At 55.0% G+C, this 16,763-nt stretch overlaps 1 protein-coding gene across 11 annotated transcripts in view; it reads right to left on the minus strand.

Moving 5' to 3' along the window:
- Positions 1-11,420: 11,420 nt before the first annotated feature.
- The window catches only part of PAX8 (paired box 8), a 55,990-nt gene continuing 50,647 nt past the window's right edge, over positions 11,421-16,763 (minus strand). For all 11 annotated transcript variants that reach the window (XM_032843823.1, XM_032843822.1, XM_032843830.1 and 8 more), the window contains 2 exons: positions 13,308-13,394; positions 11,421-11,825 (listed from right to left, as the gene is read on the minus strand). In XM_032843823.1, coding sequence (XP_032699714.1) covers positions 11,749-11,825; positions 13,308-13,394 — 164 coding nt within the window. In that variant the 3' untranslated portion in view covers positions 11,421-11,748. The remainder of the gene's footprint in view (positions 11,826-13,307; positions 13,395-16,763) is intronic.

Genomic DNA, 16,763 nt, shown 5'->3' on the forward strand with positions numbered 1-16,763 from the left:
GAAGAAAAAGAGTTTCTGGAGCCATATGGGGGCAGCCTAGAGTTCCCTCAAAGAATTGTCCCCACAAAAGTGAACACTGAGTGAGCTCCCAGTCCCACTCCTGAGGTGTGGGGCAGATGTGGCCCACAGGCATCTGTCCGACCTTGTGTCCACCCTCGCTTCCTTTCCCACCTGGGAAGTGGGTTGGTGCATCTCTTTGCAGACAATGGGACGGGCACAGGTTCTTGGTGACGAGCTCAGGCTCTGTAAGGCTGGCTGGTTTGTCTCTGGCTCTTCCTTTCCCTTCTAGGGGGACTCCGCCTCTGGGACCCTGGGCCTGCCGTGACCCAGGTGATACCCCAGATGTAATCTCTTCCTGGTCTCCCAGCATCTCTGTTTTGTGTGGCTTTCTGCTGATAACATTTATTTGCTGGTTGTTTGCTGGGTACCAGAAAAGAGCAAAAGACCGCTGAGGCCCAAGGCTTGGGTCCTTTCCTTTTGGGGGGTCAGAGTCCGATGGTGACAACAGATGGGCTATAATGGAAGAAGCAGGGCTGCAGGACTGGGGTGAGGGTGGGCAAGGGAAACACAGCAGTGGAGGGGTGGGGCCTGGTCACATGGGACCTTGCCTGCAGCCCAAGAGTGTGCTTTTCCAGCAGGAGAGGCCCAGACTCGTGGCTTGACAGATAGCCAGCCAGCCTGGGAGTCCTGCTTTAAGAAAATGAAATGACTTGAGTGAATAGGGCCAATAGGGAGAGTCGGAATGGGGCCTGGAGACCCTCTGTACTGCCTGCACAACTTCTTTTAAGTCTAAAATAAAAAATGAAAAGGGGGGGAAAAACCAGTGGCCTGGAAACTTAGGACAACCTGGCAATCCGCCATCTGGCCCTTCTCCCTCCCTGACCCCCGCCCCCAGGCGCATGCCTGCACATACTCACACGTACTTATGGCTTTCCTGAATGCCACACTCTCCACGACGGCTCCTCCCCCCCCGCCTCTCCATCAATTCTTCTGGATGTCTCTGCCCCCTTGCCATCTCACTGTGGCTTACACTTTTACCTGTCCTTTCCTCTTCCCTTCTCTAGCAGAAGAGGTGCTCACTGCGTTCTTGGGACCGACCTCCTCCCTGAGACCACACACCACCTCTGTTTCTCCTGCGTGCCGTGACCTCTCTCCCTCAGGGCTTCCATCTGGGTCTTTGGGCCTACTTTTACCCCCTTCTTATCCCTTGCAAACAACTTCCAGCATATCGCCCACGCAAGGAAAAAGAAAAAGAAAAGCGGGCATTTGACTCCTTGCTTCTTGTAGCTGAGACCCACAGATGTGTGGTCTTTGCCTGCTGTTTCTCTCCCTTGCCTGGGTCCCATTCACACCTGGCTCCTGTTCACACCTGGCTCCCATTCACACCTTGCAAACTGGTTTCTGTGGTACTCATCTCTGAAATGGGGACATACCAGAAGGGCCACTTGTGACCCTTAATCATCAAATCCAGTGTCTTCTCAGCCTTCATGCCCCTCACCTCTCAGCGACCTTTGACCCAGAGACCTGCCTAGCCCTGCACAAGGCCCAGCATGATCTGGTCTCAGCAGCTAGAACCTGGAGTTGGACTGCCCCCATGGTCTGTTTTCTAGCCGTCTAACCAAGGTCAGTTACCTACCCTCTTATACTCCGGATTGCTTCTTTATCAAACAGGGATAATAACACTATTTACCTCACAGAGTCCTTGTGAGGAATAAGTAGAATTATGCACGTAAACATCTCAGAACAATGCCTGGCACTGAAGGAAAGCCTAGTAAGTTAGCTATTAGCTCATGGCCTTACTGACCTTACCCCATGCACCCTCCCCTCCGGGGGGCCCCGCTTGGGTTCTGCTCTCCAAATGCAAGGCCTTGGTTTTTCTTCTGCCTGGAAGTTGCAAGTAACAAATCTGAACTCAAATGGGCTTTAGCCAAAAAAAGAGAGGATATTTCATCTCTCCCATAATGAGTCGCTCTATATCCAGGTCAGGTGAGGCTTGAGCGAGAGCTCTGCACTGAGCCTGGCCCTGCTCTGTTCTTCTGGGCTCCATCTCCCAGGCTAGGAAGCAGGAGGAGCCCTCGTGGTCCCAAGATTGCCCCAGGAGCTACCAAGTGGCCCTCTTCTTGGTGCCAGTCTAACACAGAGAGACCATCTGCTTCTTGGGAAGTTCAGACTCAAGTCCAGCAACAGAGTCTCTCTGAGCTGCCCACTTTGAGCCATGTGCCCATCTCTGAGCCAATCACCAGGGTCAGGGGCTTAGGATAGGCAGAGTCCACCTTCTGAGATGGGGTGGTGGTGAGGCCGTATCACAGAAAGGATGGAGACTGGGACCAGCTGTGGAGAAATTCTGAGTACTACTGGTACCAGGACGGGGAGGAAACCAACTGTATCTGGATGCCATCTCCTCCAGGAAGCCTTCCTGGATCCCTGCTCCCCAGTTAAGTCTGTAACTTTCTACATCCCTCCCTTCCCCTGCTATCCCCCCATTCCCTTCCCTCTTCTTTCTGTCCCTGCTCCTAGTGGAACAGACGCTTCCCAAGGGGAGGAGCCGGGCAAGCTGGTTCCCTTTGCTCAGGAGCCAACACCTGCAGTCCTAAAGTGTAACTCTCAAAGCTGTATCCCCCTGGGCTTCTGGCCTCCATGTTCTCCTGGTTCTTCTCCCTTCTTCCACGTTCTTTAGAGAAAGAACTTTCTTTAAAAGTTCTCTAAAGAATATTCTTTAGAGAAAGAACTGCTTTCTCCTCCTACCCCCGAGCCCAGTCTTCCCCCACGGTGCAGCTTTCGGAGGCCTTCAGGATAGCTTCTCGGAAAGCCTCCCGATGTAAATAAACCTTCAGCTCTGATCTCTGCCCTGGCTTTCGCCCTGGAGGTCTAACTGGGCAGGACTCGGCCCTCAATATTCTTCCCGGAGAGGATAAGTTTCTGTACAGATGTTACTTATTACACATAAGACTGGATTTAGTGTCGTCCCCCTAAACCTGTCCCCTTCTGACTCCCCTGTTTCTATTAATGATTCTGTGACAGTTCTGTGACTTGAGAGGTGACACACCAGGATTCTGAGGATATTTGAGCCAAACGGGCCTTTGCCTCACCTTTGGTGTCAGGCGGAAGCTTCTGGTTTTCTGACGTCTTTGTCTCCGTCTGGTGTGACACAGCAGGGTCTGGAGGAGGTACATGGACAGAAAAGCGACGACTCTCTCAGTCAGGTAAGCAACCATGAAACCCTTCCACCTGGCCACTATCACGAGACTCAAGGCCGATCTCCAGCTCAATGGGGGCTGCTCAGGGCCACTCACTCTGCATTTTCTGGGGTCCCAATACTTTAGTTCTCATCTGTATTTTCCTAATTTATTGCATGCATTTCCTGTGAGCTGTCTCAAATCCTCTCTGGAACAAGGTGGGGGAATACATTAATATTTAAAATAAAATAAACAAAATGTCAGTGTGTGTGTGTGTGTCTTAGGTTGGAAATTCCTTAAGGGCAGGGACCATGTCTGTTTATATGGCACCTGGCACAGTGTCAAATTGAAGCTTAACAAATGAATTTTGACGAAGAGGGAGAAAGAAGCTGCGTGCAGGAAGATATGGAGATTTAAACTTCACCCTCCAGCTACCCCTCAGCCAAAGCCCCTTTGGCAAGGGGCGCCCTTCCTCACTCAGTTCCTGACCATCCACGTTCCCTCCTGTCATTCCCGCCCTGTGACCTTCCTCATGACCAGTCCTGTCCTCACCCAGACCCTGCTGTCTGGCAGCTGTTCCCCTTCCTCACACAAACGCAGCCCCAGCCGCACCTCGCCCAGGGCTTCGCCCCGAAACACCCAGCACCCACCCTTCACCCTCCACCCACAGGCTCAGTGGAGGCCGGGCAGCAGCGCATGGTGCTAGGGACCGTCACCGGCAGAGAGGTTAGAGGTGCTGTCCCCACTCGTGCCTTGGCCCCGTGGGGGCCTCCAGCCAGGCAGGGACATGGCTGAGGGAGGGAGAGGGTAAGCCGCTTCAAAACTCCAGATGCAGCAGTTAAAAGGAGGACAGAGGCAATGATCCTTCAAATTGCCACATCTGTATAATCTGCCTTTTATTTTCTGCTTCATGAAGTTTTATTTCCTATTATTTATTCACCTCCCCGCCCTCCCCTCCCCCGCCTCCGCTCCTCCTTAGCAGGCGACATGCTCAGATGGGCCCTGAGCCTTGGCCTGGGTCTCAGCCCACCCCCACCCAACTCCCACCCTGGGCCTGCTGCTGAAAGAAGGCACCTGCTCCCCCTTCTAGGACGCCCCCCCATCATTGTGCTACAGCCCCTATGGGCCTCTCCCTACACCCTCCAATTGGGGCTTGGCTGCAATGCGCTTGCGGGGGAAGGGATCGGGGAGGGGAGGCCTGTCCCCCAAGACTGCTGTCTCTGTCACGAACACTTAGCAGAAGCTTATGGGAAAGAAGAACCCAAGGACCTAGAACTCACAGCCAGCTGGAGTCTCCGTCCCCATGTATCCCCTCCCTGCTCTCCTATGTCTCATTTCCTACCTTCCACACCTCTCCCTCCTCCTTTCCCTTCTGATCCTCCAAGCTGTGGTTGGAGAAGGGTGGCGGGGGGCAGCCTGCTGAGCTGGGGAGGGGCAGGTATTGAGATGGGACAAAGTGGAGGAACCAGTGAAGCCCACACAGGGAGGGGCAGCTGCCCAGCTGAGACCCCTCTTCCCCGTCCTGGCCTGGCACCACATAGCAGGAACAAAGAAGCAGCTCAGAGAAAAACCCAGGGCTTCAGGTCCCAGGCTCTCGGCTAGTGGCATTTGAGCTGGAGTGGGGTGAGTCGCTGTTCGAGAAGGATCTTGCTTACATTTTGCGTTCCCCTCACCTAGCACCCTCCTTCTCCCTCCTGGGAACACAAGCACAGGAGAACAGCCCTTTTCTGGGGATTGAGGTCAGGTCTGGCTTTTATGGCCCTGGGGGGGGGGTTAGGTTTGTGGTTGGTGTTCCTGACGCTGCTTCTTCATCTTCGAGAAGGCAGGGATGCCAGAGAAAGGCCTGGGAGGGACAGGAAGGATTTTGCAAATATTGTCTGAAACCTGAGAGCACTCATGGCCTTCATCACTTTTCCTCTTTGCTCTGTAGTGACTTTCGTAGAAGTCTCATTTCTATGGTCAGAGGGATTTGGGGGGGGGGACAGTGGGTGGTGGAATCCAATCGGATTCATCTTGTTCTCAGCTCCGTGCCTGTCACCGAGTCTGGGACGTAGTAGATGGTTCATGAGCGAACCCCAGATGAACATGGCAGTCAGCATGAGAGCTCAGCAGACTTCCCCCGCACCCCCACCATTAACTGTGATGCCTTAGCCTCGCTCTGGTTTCTGCCCCTGTCCTGGAATCCTTTGGAAGCCTGGCTTCTCTCCTCCAGCCAAGGCAAGGCCCCAGTGCCCTGCGTGAGTGGGCACCAGAAGCCACCCCACTCCACCCCAACAGAGACCTGATTCCAAATATGGAAATATGGTGTTTCCTGTGGTGTTCAATGGAAAGTTACCTGGGGAATTTGGGAAAAAGAGGCTTCATACCTGAACCAGTCAGATGAGGCTGGGAATGCCTTTCACTGACCCAGCAACTATTGAATCATAGTGTTAGGGCTGGACATCATGGCCCACGCCATGCATTTCACAGCTGAGGAAACTGGAGTCCCCTGGGGTCTCCAGTGGGGAGGTGACGGGGAGGGGTCCAAGGCCCACCCCCCAGCTCTGGGCTCCTTCCCTCCATCACTGGCCCCTCTCTCTCAGGGAGGGGTGGGAGAAACAAAGGTGATGACCAGAACGTTGTTCTGATGACAAGAACCAGCAGGTTCTGGTACCCCTCAAATTCAGTCCCTAGAAAGGTAGGCAGAGCAGCCCCCTTTCCCTGGCACCAACAGCTAGTTTCACCAGCCTCCTCCCCCTCCTTCTTAAGCTTTTCTCTTTCTTTTCTCTTCTTCCTTTGGGGCCGGGAGGGGGTGGGAGAATAAGTTTCACATTCAATCCATTCAGATCAAGCTCACCCTTTTATGGAGGATTTGTGTGTTTTGCTTCGGTGAAGTCCCCTGGGAGGTCTGTGGTAGATAGATAAGATTGGGCCCAGGGAACCTTCTGCTCTCATCTCCCCAGGGGGATAAATGTGGGGGGAACCGATGTGGGGAGGCAGGGGCAGGCCTGGAAAGAAGGCAGGAGGGTGAGAGGGTTTGAATGTGAGTTCCCCATCCACACTCAGGGTGAGGCTGAGGTGGGGAGGGGTGCCGTATGCCTGGGGGCTGGAAGTTACAGCTTGCTACCAATCCCCTGTCCCCAAAGTAAACAAGCAAAAATCAAACAACAAAGATTTATTTGCCAGCCAACTGGGCTCCCGTTGGAGGCGGGCTCCTGGAGTGGGCCACAGGCTGCGGGCCTGTGTGTGTGATTGTCTGTGTGCAGTGGGCTCTGCTCCCTGACGTGGGGGAGGGGGCCTGGGCTGCGGAGAAGAAGGAGGAGGTGGAAGTAGGGGGTCTCGGAGGAGGTGGGGACCGGAGGCACGGTCGGTGGGGGAGGGTGTTGGCTTCATGCTGGTACTAGTTTGATTTATCCCTAATGAGTTCTCAGCACATGGCTGCTCCCGGCTCACTCCAGGGGCCAGCGCGGCCTCCCGCGGGCCCCAGCCCGCCCCGACTCCAGAACAGCCACCGCTCGCTCAGAAAAGAGCCAATTTCCACACTGCACAGTCCGCTTCACTCAAGGGGAAATCACATTTCCCTGGGAGAGCCGCAGGCAGCGCTCCACTCCACAACCTGGCCGGCTGCCACCAGGCACAGATGCGGAGGAGCTGGGCCCGACCTCCCTGCTCCCGCTCCCTTTCCCTTCACCTAGAGAGCCCCGCTTCCCGCCGCCGTCGCCACCGGGGAGCCCCTAGTCCTGGCCCCGAATTCCCGAATTCCTGAATCCCCGCGAGGCCCTTCGCAAGAATAGAAGGGGTGCCTTCGGGGGAGGGGAGAGGATGCTGGCCAGGAGGGGCCCGTCTTGCCCCTTTCTCCAGCTTCTTCGAAGGCCTGGCTGCGGGTTCTGTCCCAGGGCCTGTGACATTGCAGGTGGGGCGGAAGGTGGTGGGGTGCGTGAGGGAGTGGACAGCTGTGGGCCTGTGCACCTGCCGGGAGAGGGAGCCTCTATGCCTGTGTCCCCCAGTCCCCAAAGAGCAAGAGGAACAGAAGAAGGTAATGAGAAGAACAAGGAGCCAAACAATGAGGAGATGGAGAGAGGAGAGTTGGTGGCATTTGTGGAGCAGGATGCAGGACCTCTAAGCCCTTCCTGAGCTTTCGCCTATTCTCTCACAGGTTCACACACCTGCAGACGCCCACAAAGTGGGGGAGGCTCGGGGCCGTCAAAGGAACAATTTCATCAGACCCCGAGGAGAAGGGACTGGAACAAAAACTAAGAGATGAAAGTGTCGGGACAAGGAGGTGAGAGAGGTGGAGGGACAGGACTCGTCCCAAGATTCACCGCGGTGGTCACTCCGTTGGCTCACTCCCTCTGGAGGGTGACTCAGAAGCTTTGGCAGAGGAACAGGGAAATCCCCTACCGATGCAAATGCTTTGTGACCCTAAAGGCAGGAGAACAGCAGCCAAGGGATGGCCTGAGGAGAAACTCAGGGCCAGGGATAGAAGGGAACCGGGATCAACCTGGCCCTGCGCTCCTCCACCTGTAGCCTGACGTCCAGGCTTTCCATCCGGGACTGCTGGCCCCGTCAGGAGTGCAAGGCAGTGCCCTAGGCGGTCACAGACCTTCTGACCCTCCGCACAAAGTCACAGCTGCCTGAGGTCTCTGCAGAGGTCTGGCCACGTCTGGGTATCCAAGCCTTAGATTACGACCCAGAGTTGGCCTTGGATGACGGGTTGGGCGGTGGTCCCTCCTCCTCTGAATGACGTTGAAAAAGTCAAGAAATCTTGAGTTCTCAGTTTCTCCAAGTACAAAATGGAGCCAATGTTCAGAACCAGGGACACAAATTGACGCGAATGAGCTTTTTTATAAGCAGAAACTAAGCCTTTGTGAAGGGTTAGTACTCTTACTGAGGATGAGGGAAGATGAAGGTGGGAGTGAAGTAGGGATTGAAGGGGGCCGGGCAAGGAGCCCCAATCCCCACCGGCTTCCCTCTGCCCTTGAAGCTCAGTCCCACCGACTAGGGGCTTTGAGGACTCTAGGCCTCTCCTCTGGCACCTCTGAAGGACAAGGACATCAGGAATCATCTGATGAGGACCCAGATAGGTACACACCTGAAAAGGTACATGCTTTTGGGGAAGGAAGCAGGAGGATGAGGAGGGAAGGCAGGAGAGGGGCAACCCTAGCGAACCCCTCAATCTTGCTGGTCCCCTATTTCCTATCAGTAGACTGGCCACCGACTCCTCTTGCCTGAGTTTGTTGCCAGGATGGAGTGTGTGCCCCCATGGAAAACAGACTCTCTTTGGTAACAACTCATGGCAAGAATATTGGAGAAGGCAGGGAGATGAACCAGCCTGGGGCTGGCCTTGGAGGCAGGACTCCCAGCTGCTCCTGTCCCCACTCCTAGAGGCCTGAGGATCACACCAGCTCCAGCCCACCTTGGAAAGATGGGCTCTACTCCACCTTGTGGCCCAGGTGGTCTGAGCTGTTGTCTCTTAGCAGGAACTCTTATGGCCACCTGTAGGGGCTGCCTGGCCTGCTCAGACCTCTGTGAGCTCCTGACACTGGGCAGGCCTGGCCATGCTAGGAGGGGCAGGGGGTAGAGGTCACTGAAGGGGAAGAGTGAAGATGGGGGAGCAGCAGGGAGAGCTGCTAGGAAAGCTGAGGAGGCCTCCTCACATGGGCTGTGACCGGGATTGTTCTAGCTGCTATGCAGGGTGGGTGAGGGTGCTATGCAGCCCTTGGTGCCTTGGGAATGCTCAGGCCCAGGCCCCATCCCCCATTATCCTCCCCACACACTCTACTCCCGCAACCCTTCACAGAAACCTTGCTACGTGGTAACCCAACCCCTATGTCCCCTCATCCTCCTCATAGTCCTTTACCAAGCCCTGCCAGTGCGGCCCAGACGTCTCTCAACAGCAAATGGTCGCTTTCCCAGAATGCATAGATGACTGCATTTTCCAAAGGGGGACCATGGTTTGACCACAGATCGAATGTCTGGGTAGGTACCGGCCAGCCATGCTGCCCTTGGCCCACACCACACACCACACACCAACACTTGCTTGAGGCAGAGTGCCCAGGGATGCTCAGCCCACCTCAGAGAAAGGAAGGGGAGTTCTGAACCATGGTCACCCCGTAGCAAAAGCACAGCCCAAGTCCCTTCGCTGTTTGGGGTTTGGAGGAGGCCTGCCAGGGGCACCAAGTGTTCCCAGAGAGTGTTTTGGCTTCAAATGCGAAATTGCTCTGCGGGCTCCTTCGGACACCGCGTATCTCAAAGTGATCTTGGATGGGGGCGGGTGGTCCGTTGCTCCTCAGAACCAGGTGGGGGGCTGCCTTAGGGCACTCAGGGACTCAGAGGTTTGAGATGATGAGGAGCCTCACGTAGGATGGGATTCAGTCCTGTGGCTAAGCTTGTTGTAGAGGGAAGGGCTGTTACTGGAAAATAAGCCTCAATTTGGGTCCTCTCAGAGACGAGGCTGGTTTTCTCTGTGGGATGGTCCCACAGCTGTACTCTCACGCCATCCTTGGTGAGCATCCCCGGCTTCTCTTTAGGGAAGACTGGAGTGGGGGGGGGGCAGTAAGAACCCTATGTCTCTTCCTCAGCCCTCCTAGTCTTGGAGTCCGTGGTGGGTGAGGAGTTCTCTCTTCATCTGACTCAACCTGAGTTGTCTGCCCTGCTGTCAGCATTCAATAGGGCGTGTTGCCCCTCGTTCCCACTGCGCCCCACATGGAGAAGGTGCAAGCGTCCTGGTCGGGGCAGAGCCCTCACAGCCATCATTTTATATTGACCCGTGTTCTCCTGCATTTCTCAGACAGGGATTGTCTGATGTCCCCACAGGCTCCCTTGGCCCTTCATGGCCCTGCACACCCAGGGCCTCCCATCACCCAGTCTTTGCAAGAGGACTTGATTGAACCCACCATTTCCCACCTTGAGCAAGTTAATTCATTTTGTCTGAGCTTCAGTTTCCTCAAATGTAAAATGGGGCTAATCCCAACTTATCTACTGGACGCCCTTCGCACCGAGTCTGGCACACAGCACTGCCCAGGAGACGTCTTCTCCCCTCCTCCTCTCCTGCTCCAGGAGGCGCAGGAGCTGTTATGTAGGCCCCAGGTTATTGTGTTTCCAGAACCTTCTCCAGTCCTCCCTGCAGCTTCTCTGGCTTCCTGTGAATAACAAGGGCGACTACTTGTGGGAAGTCTACGACTGGCCCTGGGCACCGTGCCGTGTGCTCATTTTATCCTGGCGTTCACTCACAGTGGAAATCAAAGCTGAGGAGAAGTGGCTGCCCGGAGTTCAACGTCTAGCAACAGAGGGAGAGGGGGAATGCGAAGTCAGGGCTTCTGGGCAGCCCACGGTCCTTCAACTTTCCGCCCCCCACCCCACAGTGAGCTCATGATCCATGGGGGCTCTGAGGTTCTCTGGAGAAAGCCCAGACCCAGGCTGCTTCCTTCCCCAGCCAACCCCAAAGCCTGAGACGAAGAGTAATGGTTTATTGAGTTATGTGGTAATGATGGGTTGTCTTAAAAAAAAAAAAAAGGAAAAAGAAAAGAAGCATCAAGGAGAGAAGCCCAACATGGCAGGGAGACAATTCACTGAGAGGCCAAAGTCTGGGGTGGAAAGAGGGAAGCTTGACCCAAACAGAGCTTCATTTATAGTATTTACAGTCAGGCCTTGGCGGGGACAAGGGCTGCGGTGAGGGGGGCCGGAGAGGGCACCTCCATGCTGGCTTGCGGGGGGTCGCCACGGGGACTCTTGAGTTGCTGTGGGCTGGGGCTGCAGGGGGCTGGGGCTGCAGGGGGCGCACCTGGTGGGGCAGGGGCTGTCGGGGGAGGGAAGCGGGTCCCCAGCAATTGGGCCTCGCTCTACCCCAGGGCTGCAGGTTACTCCCCAGGAGCCAGGGTTGGGGGTGGGGTGCCTTTGGGAATGGTTGTCTCCAGCTGGAGTGGGCTGATCTGGCTGCGAGGGGGTGATCCAGTGGAGATCTGGGGCGTGCTCACAGGTTCTCAGCAGCAGGCGACAGGAAGGTCCCGGTGACCATCAGGAGGAGCTTCCGGCTTTGACCCAGCCCTCAGCCCCGGCCAGGAGGGAGGTGCGGAAATACCAAGCAAGCTGAGCGGAGAAGGTGGACAGCTGGAGCCTCAGCTGTGGGGCAGGCGGGAGGCAGCTCTTCAAGGGGCCGTGACGGGAGCCTGGCTGCGCCTGGCTGCAGGGTGTGGGCCGCGTCTCTGAGAGCCTGTCGATGGAGGAGCCAGGGGGCCCCCGTGGGGCCCTAAGCCCATTGTGGGCCCCTGAGCCGTCCACCTCGAGCTCCTCGACTGTTCCTTCTTCTCTCCACATTTCTCCTCCAATAGTGTCTCTTTTGGAACGGAACAGTTCTCTCTTTCCCTGGGACTCCTGCCCCTCCTTATGGAGTCTTAGAGGACAGTGTGGCCTTCTCCAAAGTCATCCTGTCTTTCATGGTTCATTAAAACAATCACACAGGGAGTGCACCGCAGTGCTGGACTTGCGGTTATTTTTCGTGTAATAAATAAAGATTCCTTTGTGTGACTCTCTGGGGCCTGTCCCAGGCCAAGTCCTCCTTGGTGCTCAGTTGCTCCCACTGTCCCCATAGCAACTACAGATGGTCAAAGGCCGTGGCGGTGGTGGGTGGCGCACTTGGCCTTGATGTGGAACTGTAATAATACGGGGAACCTGGACATGTAAAAAAAAAAAAAAACAAAAACAGCCACACCGCTGGTCAGAGGGGAAATTGCACCACACAGCCTCTCCTGCATCTGCTAACCTTGAAGACAACACAAGTTAATCATCTACTCCTCAGGCCTATCTGATCATCAAAGATTAACTCCTCTCCGGCCCTATTTCCTCCTTCTCTGGCCTCACCTTCGGGTTTCTGGCCAGAATGAGAACCGTGGCTTCTTGCCCCTCCTCCCAGGATCGCCTTGACCTTCAACACCCTCGTTTCAGGGAAAGGGCAATTGGGAGCAGTTACATCTGGAACCCCGAAGAACGAAGCACACTGGGGGATTCCTGAGGCCGTCCCAATCCTTGCCCAAACAGTGAGAGGTCAGAGAATCTTCCTCCTAGGGCCCAGAAGGACTAGAATCCTGAGTGCCCAGGGGAAATGTGCCTTTGAGGGCCTCCCTGGGGAGACTCTGTCCACCTGCAGGAAGGGCAGCCCAGGTGGGGCTGGCAGGGAGGTGCCCTGCCCCCTGGCCCAGCTCAGCAGCCTCATCCTTTCTGGTAAAATCGAACAGAAAGGTGGCTTAGAGTTGAACCCATCTGGCAAACAGAGCCCAGGTGAGCCATCCTTCTGGTAGCTTCTGGAATGCCAGGAGGTCACAGCAGGAGAGGGGGTCTTGGAGATGGATGGTCCTGCCAGGCCTGTGACGGTGCCCATGGGGTGGGCCACACTGGCCTCATTGCTTTTCCTGGGCTCAGGTTTGCTCGGAGACCCTCAAGGTCATCGCTCAGGGAGACGCTAGCAGAATTCCTTGAGTTTCCATTTATGGGGCCTGATTTCCTAAAAAGCTTCTGTATCCAGCCCATGGCTCCGGGGCAAGAGAGGGGTGAAGGGGAACCCATGGCTCACTCTCTGGACCTTCCACAGAAGGGGGCATCTGCATGTCAAGCCAAATACTGGAAATGTGAACAAAGGATCCCATGTAAGGGTTGTGGTCTGGAGTCATGAGCCCCCGTGCGACACTGAGATGGTTTAGGTGTACAGCGGGATGGCCTCGTTTGCCAACAGCGTGCTCCCAGGGGCCAGAGGGCAGCTGGCATCCTGCTGGGCGCCCGTGTCTCAATGTCACCGTGGCTGGACGCGGCTGCACTCTGAGACCCTGAAGATGGGAAGTCCACTCTGAGACTTTTCTTGAGTCCACCCTTGCCCTCCCAAGGCCTGAGCCCCAAATCTTACACCCAACACATGGCCTCAGGCGGCAGGAGGGAGCATGACAGGGAGAAAAAAGTCTCCCGCTTCTGTGCTTTCCCTCCAGACAACCAGGGACTCTGGCTTCCCTCCACCTGCTTGGCCTGCCAAGAACACCTGTCTCCCCAGACCCTCCATCTCATCTGGGCCTCCCGGCTGCCTTTCAGATGGATTTTTGGCCCAGCCTTGTACCCCGACCCTACCCCCATGCAGCAGAGGGCCTGGGTGGCCCCCAGCGGACTTACTCAGCAAGCTGGAGTTGGGGAAGCGCCAGGCCTCGCCGTAGGAGGAGTATGGGGTGTGGCTGTAGGCATTGCCAGAGTATTCACTTCCTGTTGGAGGCACACATGTGAGAGGCCTGTGAGGTGGACACACCAACGTAGGCTTGGGGGTGGGGAGAAGGGTCTGCAGGGCTGCCATTGGGTGAGCCCTGGGGCACAGGGGGAGCGGAGCAGGACAAGGTGAGCTCAGAGGACCCACCTTTGGGGCCCCTAGTCTGCATCATTTTGGACAGAGCCCTTTATTGCCAGGTACCAGAGGCACTGCCCTGACAAGCTCAGTCCTCCCGGCTACCCCAGGAGGGAGGTGATATTTTAAGGCCCATTTTTCAGGTAAAGAAGCTGAGGCTTGGAGATCTGCAGAAGCACACGAGGCTGAAGGGCTTAGTGGTGTTTGGAAGCTGTGCTGGGACTCTAGGGCCCAGGTTGCAGCCGATTTTTCTGCTGCGTGGACCTCCGGCAGAAGGCCATTCCACGAGGGGCCGAAGGGAGTGAGAGGGGTCAGAAACGCCACAGAAAGAATCTGCAGGTACACTTGTTAGCCTCCCTAGGTCTGAGTTTGTTAGGGGTGGGGGTGAGGCGGTGGCGGGGAGGGGAGGGGGTCCGGAGTGAGGATTAGAGCAAAGAGCAGAGGGAGGAGCCCTGTAGGAAAATCTGTCCTGGGACTTGTTCTGAGGACCTCCCTGTCCCATTCCAAGTCTGTCCCTTGAAGCAAACTCAATGCATGAATTGAAACAAAGTTGATCAGATCACCACCTTCGGTGAAGGATTCTTAGCTTTACCAAAGGAGTGACTGACCAGAGAAATCGCAGAAGGAGTCCCTTGCACGACAGCAACAGACCCAAGCAGCCCTCTCCAATACCATCCATACTCTGCAGGGAGCTTAAAGACTGCAAAACGCTTTCCCACTCACTCGTCCCCTTTATCCTCACCAGATAGCTCTGAAGCACCCGTTAATACCGCCAGTTTATAGGGGAAGACGTTGGAGTGCCCCAGGATTAAGCAGTTTGCCTCAAATCCCACGTTGGCAAATGGCAGAGCAGAACTTGACTTTAGGGCTCTAACTCTGAGTTCCAGATAATCCCTTTATGTGCTTCCGAGCCGACGCAACACCCGGTTCCTGCCAACCCCGCCATCCCCTGTCAGTCCGCACAGCTTTTCAAAACCTCATCTGCTGTTGGGATCTGAGGACCTTCTGTGGCTTCCCATCTCTTTCACAGACTCTGGAAGGGAAGCTTGAAAGTGCAAGCTTTCCAGCTCCAGCTCCCCACCACCAGATCCGGAGCTGGCCTGCCTGGAGTCAAACCTCTGCTCCCCACTCCTCAGCTGCGTACCTTGGGTCAGTCACAGATGAGGCCTTGATTTCCTCATCTGTAACATGGGGTGAATTACTGTCCCTATCTCATGGGGTTTAGGGACGATTAAATTAGATAATATCCATTAAATGTGAGCCCCACACTTGCTATATAAAAAGCACTCAAGACATGCTAACTTTGATTATTTTCCCATTAAGCAGGTGCTAGAATAAAGCTCAACAGAGGATCACGAATGAAGAAACCGCTCCCCAGAGAGGGAGAGACATTTACCCCAGGTCCCGTGTTCAGTTAGAGCCTGCACTAGAATCCCGGCCCCTCGCTCCTACTCCAGGGGTCTTCCTTGTGTCCCACAATGCTAACTGTTCCCCATTTACTGCTGGTGGACCCCAGAAAGGCCTGGTATCAGAGCACCCTAGGGGGAAGCCAGGAGCCCAGTGACTTTTCTTCCACCTGGTGCCAAACACTGCTGGCTCCGAAGCACGAGGAAGACATTGGTGGAAAATACATTGCTTCCTCTCTCATTTTGTCACTTACCCATGCATTTCACTCACTCACACACTTACTTACTGAAGCACATAAGTACCTATGTGCTCCGGTTACACGGAAGCTGGTGTAGGGCTGGGGGCTCAGGAGAGGGTACACGCCTGGGAGCAGCTTCTCCCCGCCACCAGATCCATCCACCTGCCCCAGCCACATGGATGAAATGCCCCTACACCCACGAAAGGCCCACCTGTACCCTTTGCTCTGCATCCCACCCCACTCACCCTTCCGAGGTCTTGGCCCTACAATCTATCCCTTCTTTTCTGCTCTATCAATCTCTCCTTCCTAATTACCACTTCCTCCAGCCAGCAAACATGCTCTGCCATCTTCTGCATCGTTTTTTTCTGCCCCAACTCTGGCTACCAGCTCCTTTCTGTGCTTCCTTCCTGGTTTCTGCCCTTACCTCTCATTCCTGTCGGGAGTGCTGATCCCCGAAAAATCCCACAACTTCCACCCCGATCATTGCAATGGTCACTTCCCTTTCCACTCCCAATCCCCTCCCCTGACCTCCTAGCTGACGTGATTCAGGTCATCGCTCCTTCTAACGCCTTTGGGTTTTGTGATGCCTCTGCTGCCGGATCCACTGTCCTCCCCCACTCACTCTCTTTGCTGGTTTCTTCTCTCCTCGAGCTCTAAATGCTGAAGGCCTGGTTTGTGAGCCTTCTGTGATTTTCCATCCACATTCTCTTTCTAGTGATCTTGTCTAATCCCTTGGCATTAAACAACAGCTCAGTACGATGGCTGAAATTTATGCCCTAGCCAGAATTCTTTCCTGACTTGAGACATATATCATGTGCTACTACCTTATTAAACTGGGTATTTGGAGGTGTCTCAATCCTCTTGGGGCCAATAGAACTCTTGATTTCCACGTCCCACATGCTCTACCTCCTTCTTTCCTGGTCTCCCACATTTTTACTTGCCACCACCACCAGTCATGCATTTTCCCAAGTCCCAAGCCTAGGAGTCATCCTTGTAGCCGCTGTTTTGGAACCCCTACAGCCAAATCACCAGTAAGTATTGTTGACTGTACCACTAACATAGCCTCAGTGTCTCTTTTCTCCTCCTTCATTGCTACCTCCCCAGCCCAAGCCCCATCTGTCTTTTTTTTTTTTTTAAGATTTTATTTATTTATTTGAGAGAGAGAGAGAGAGAGAGAAAGCATGAACAGGGGCAGAGGGAGAGGAGAAGCCACTCCCCGCTGAGCAGGGTGCCCCATGCGGGACTTGATCCCAGGACCCTGGGATCATGAATTGAACCGAAGGCAGATGCTTAATCGACTGAGCCACCCAGGTGCCTACGGTCATGTCTTGAGTGAACTATTGCAATTGTTCCTCCCCTAACTGGTCTCTGTGTTTCTGCTTTTGACTAGCTACTGTTTTCCCAGCAGCCCGAGTAGTCTTAAAATTTGACCCAGCCACTCCCCAAATCCCCTCCTTTTGTAATGCTTTCCCCATTCACTTGCTGTTCTTAGATATACTCACCCCCTTTTCATGTGTGATCACGCTAAACTGGTTCTTGCCTCGGGGCCTTTGCACTTGCTGTTCTTTTGGGCTGGGGATGGCCTGCT

Source organism: Lontra canadensis, unplaced genomic scaffold (assembly GCF_010015895.1).
Source record: "Lontra canadensis isolate GAN:19392208 unplaced genomic scaffold, GSC_riverotter_1.0 scaffold144, whole genome shotgun sequence".
In the NCBI taxonomy this organism is placed as follows: Eukaryota; Metazoa; Chordata; class Mammalia; order Carnivora; family Mustelidae; genus Lontra; species Lontra canadensis.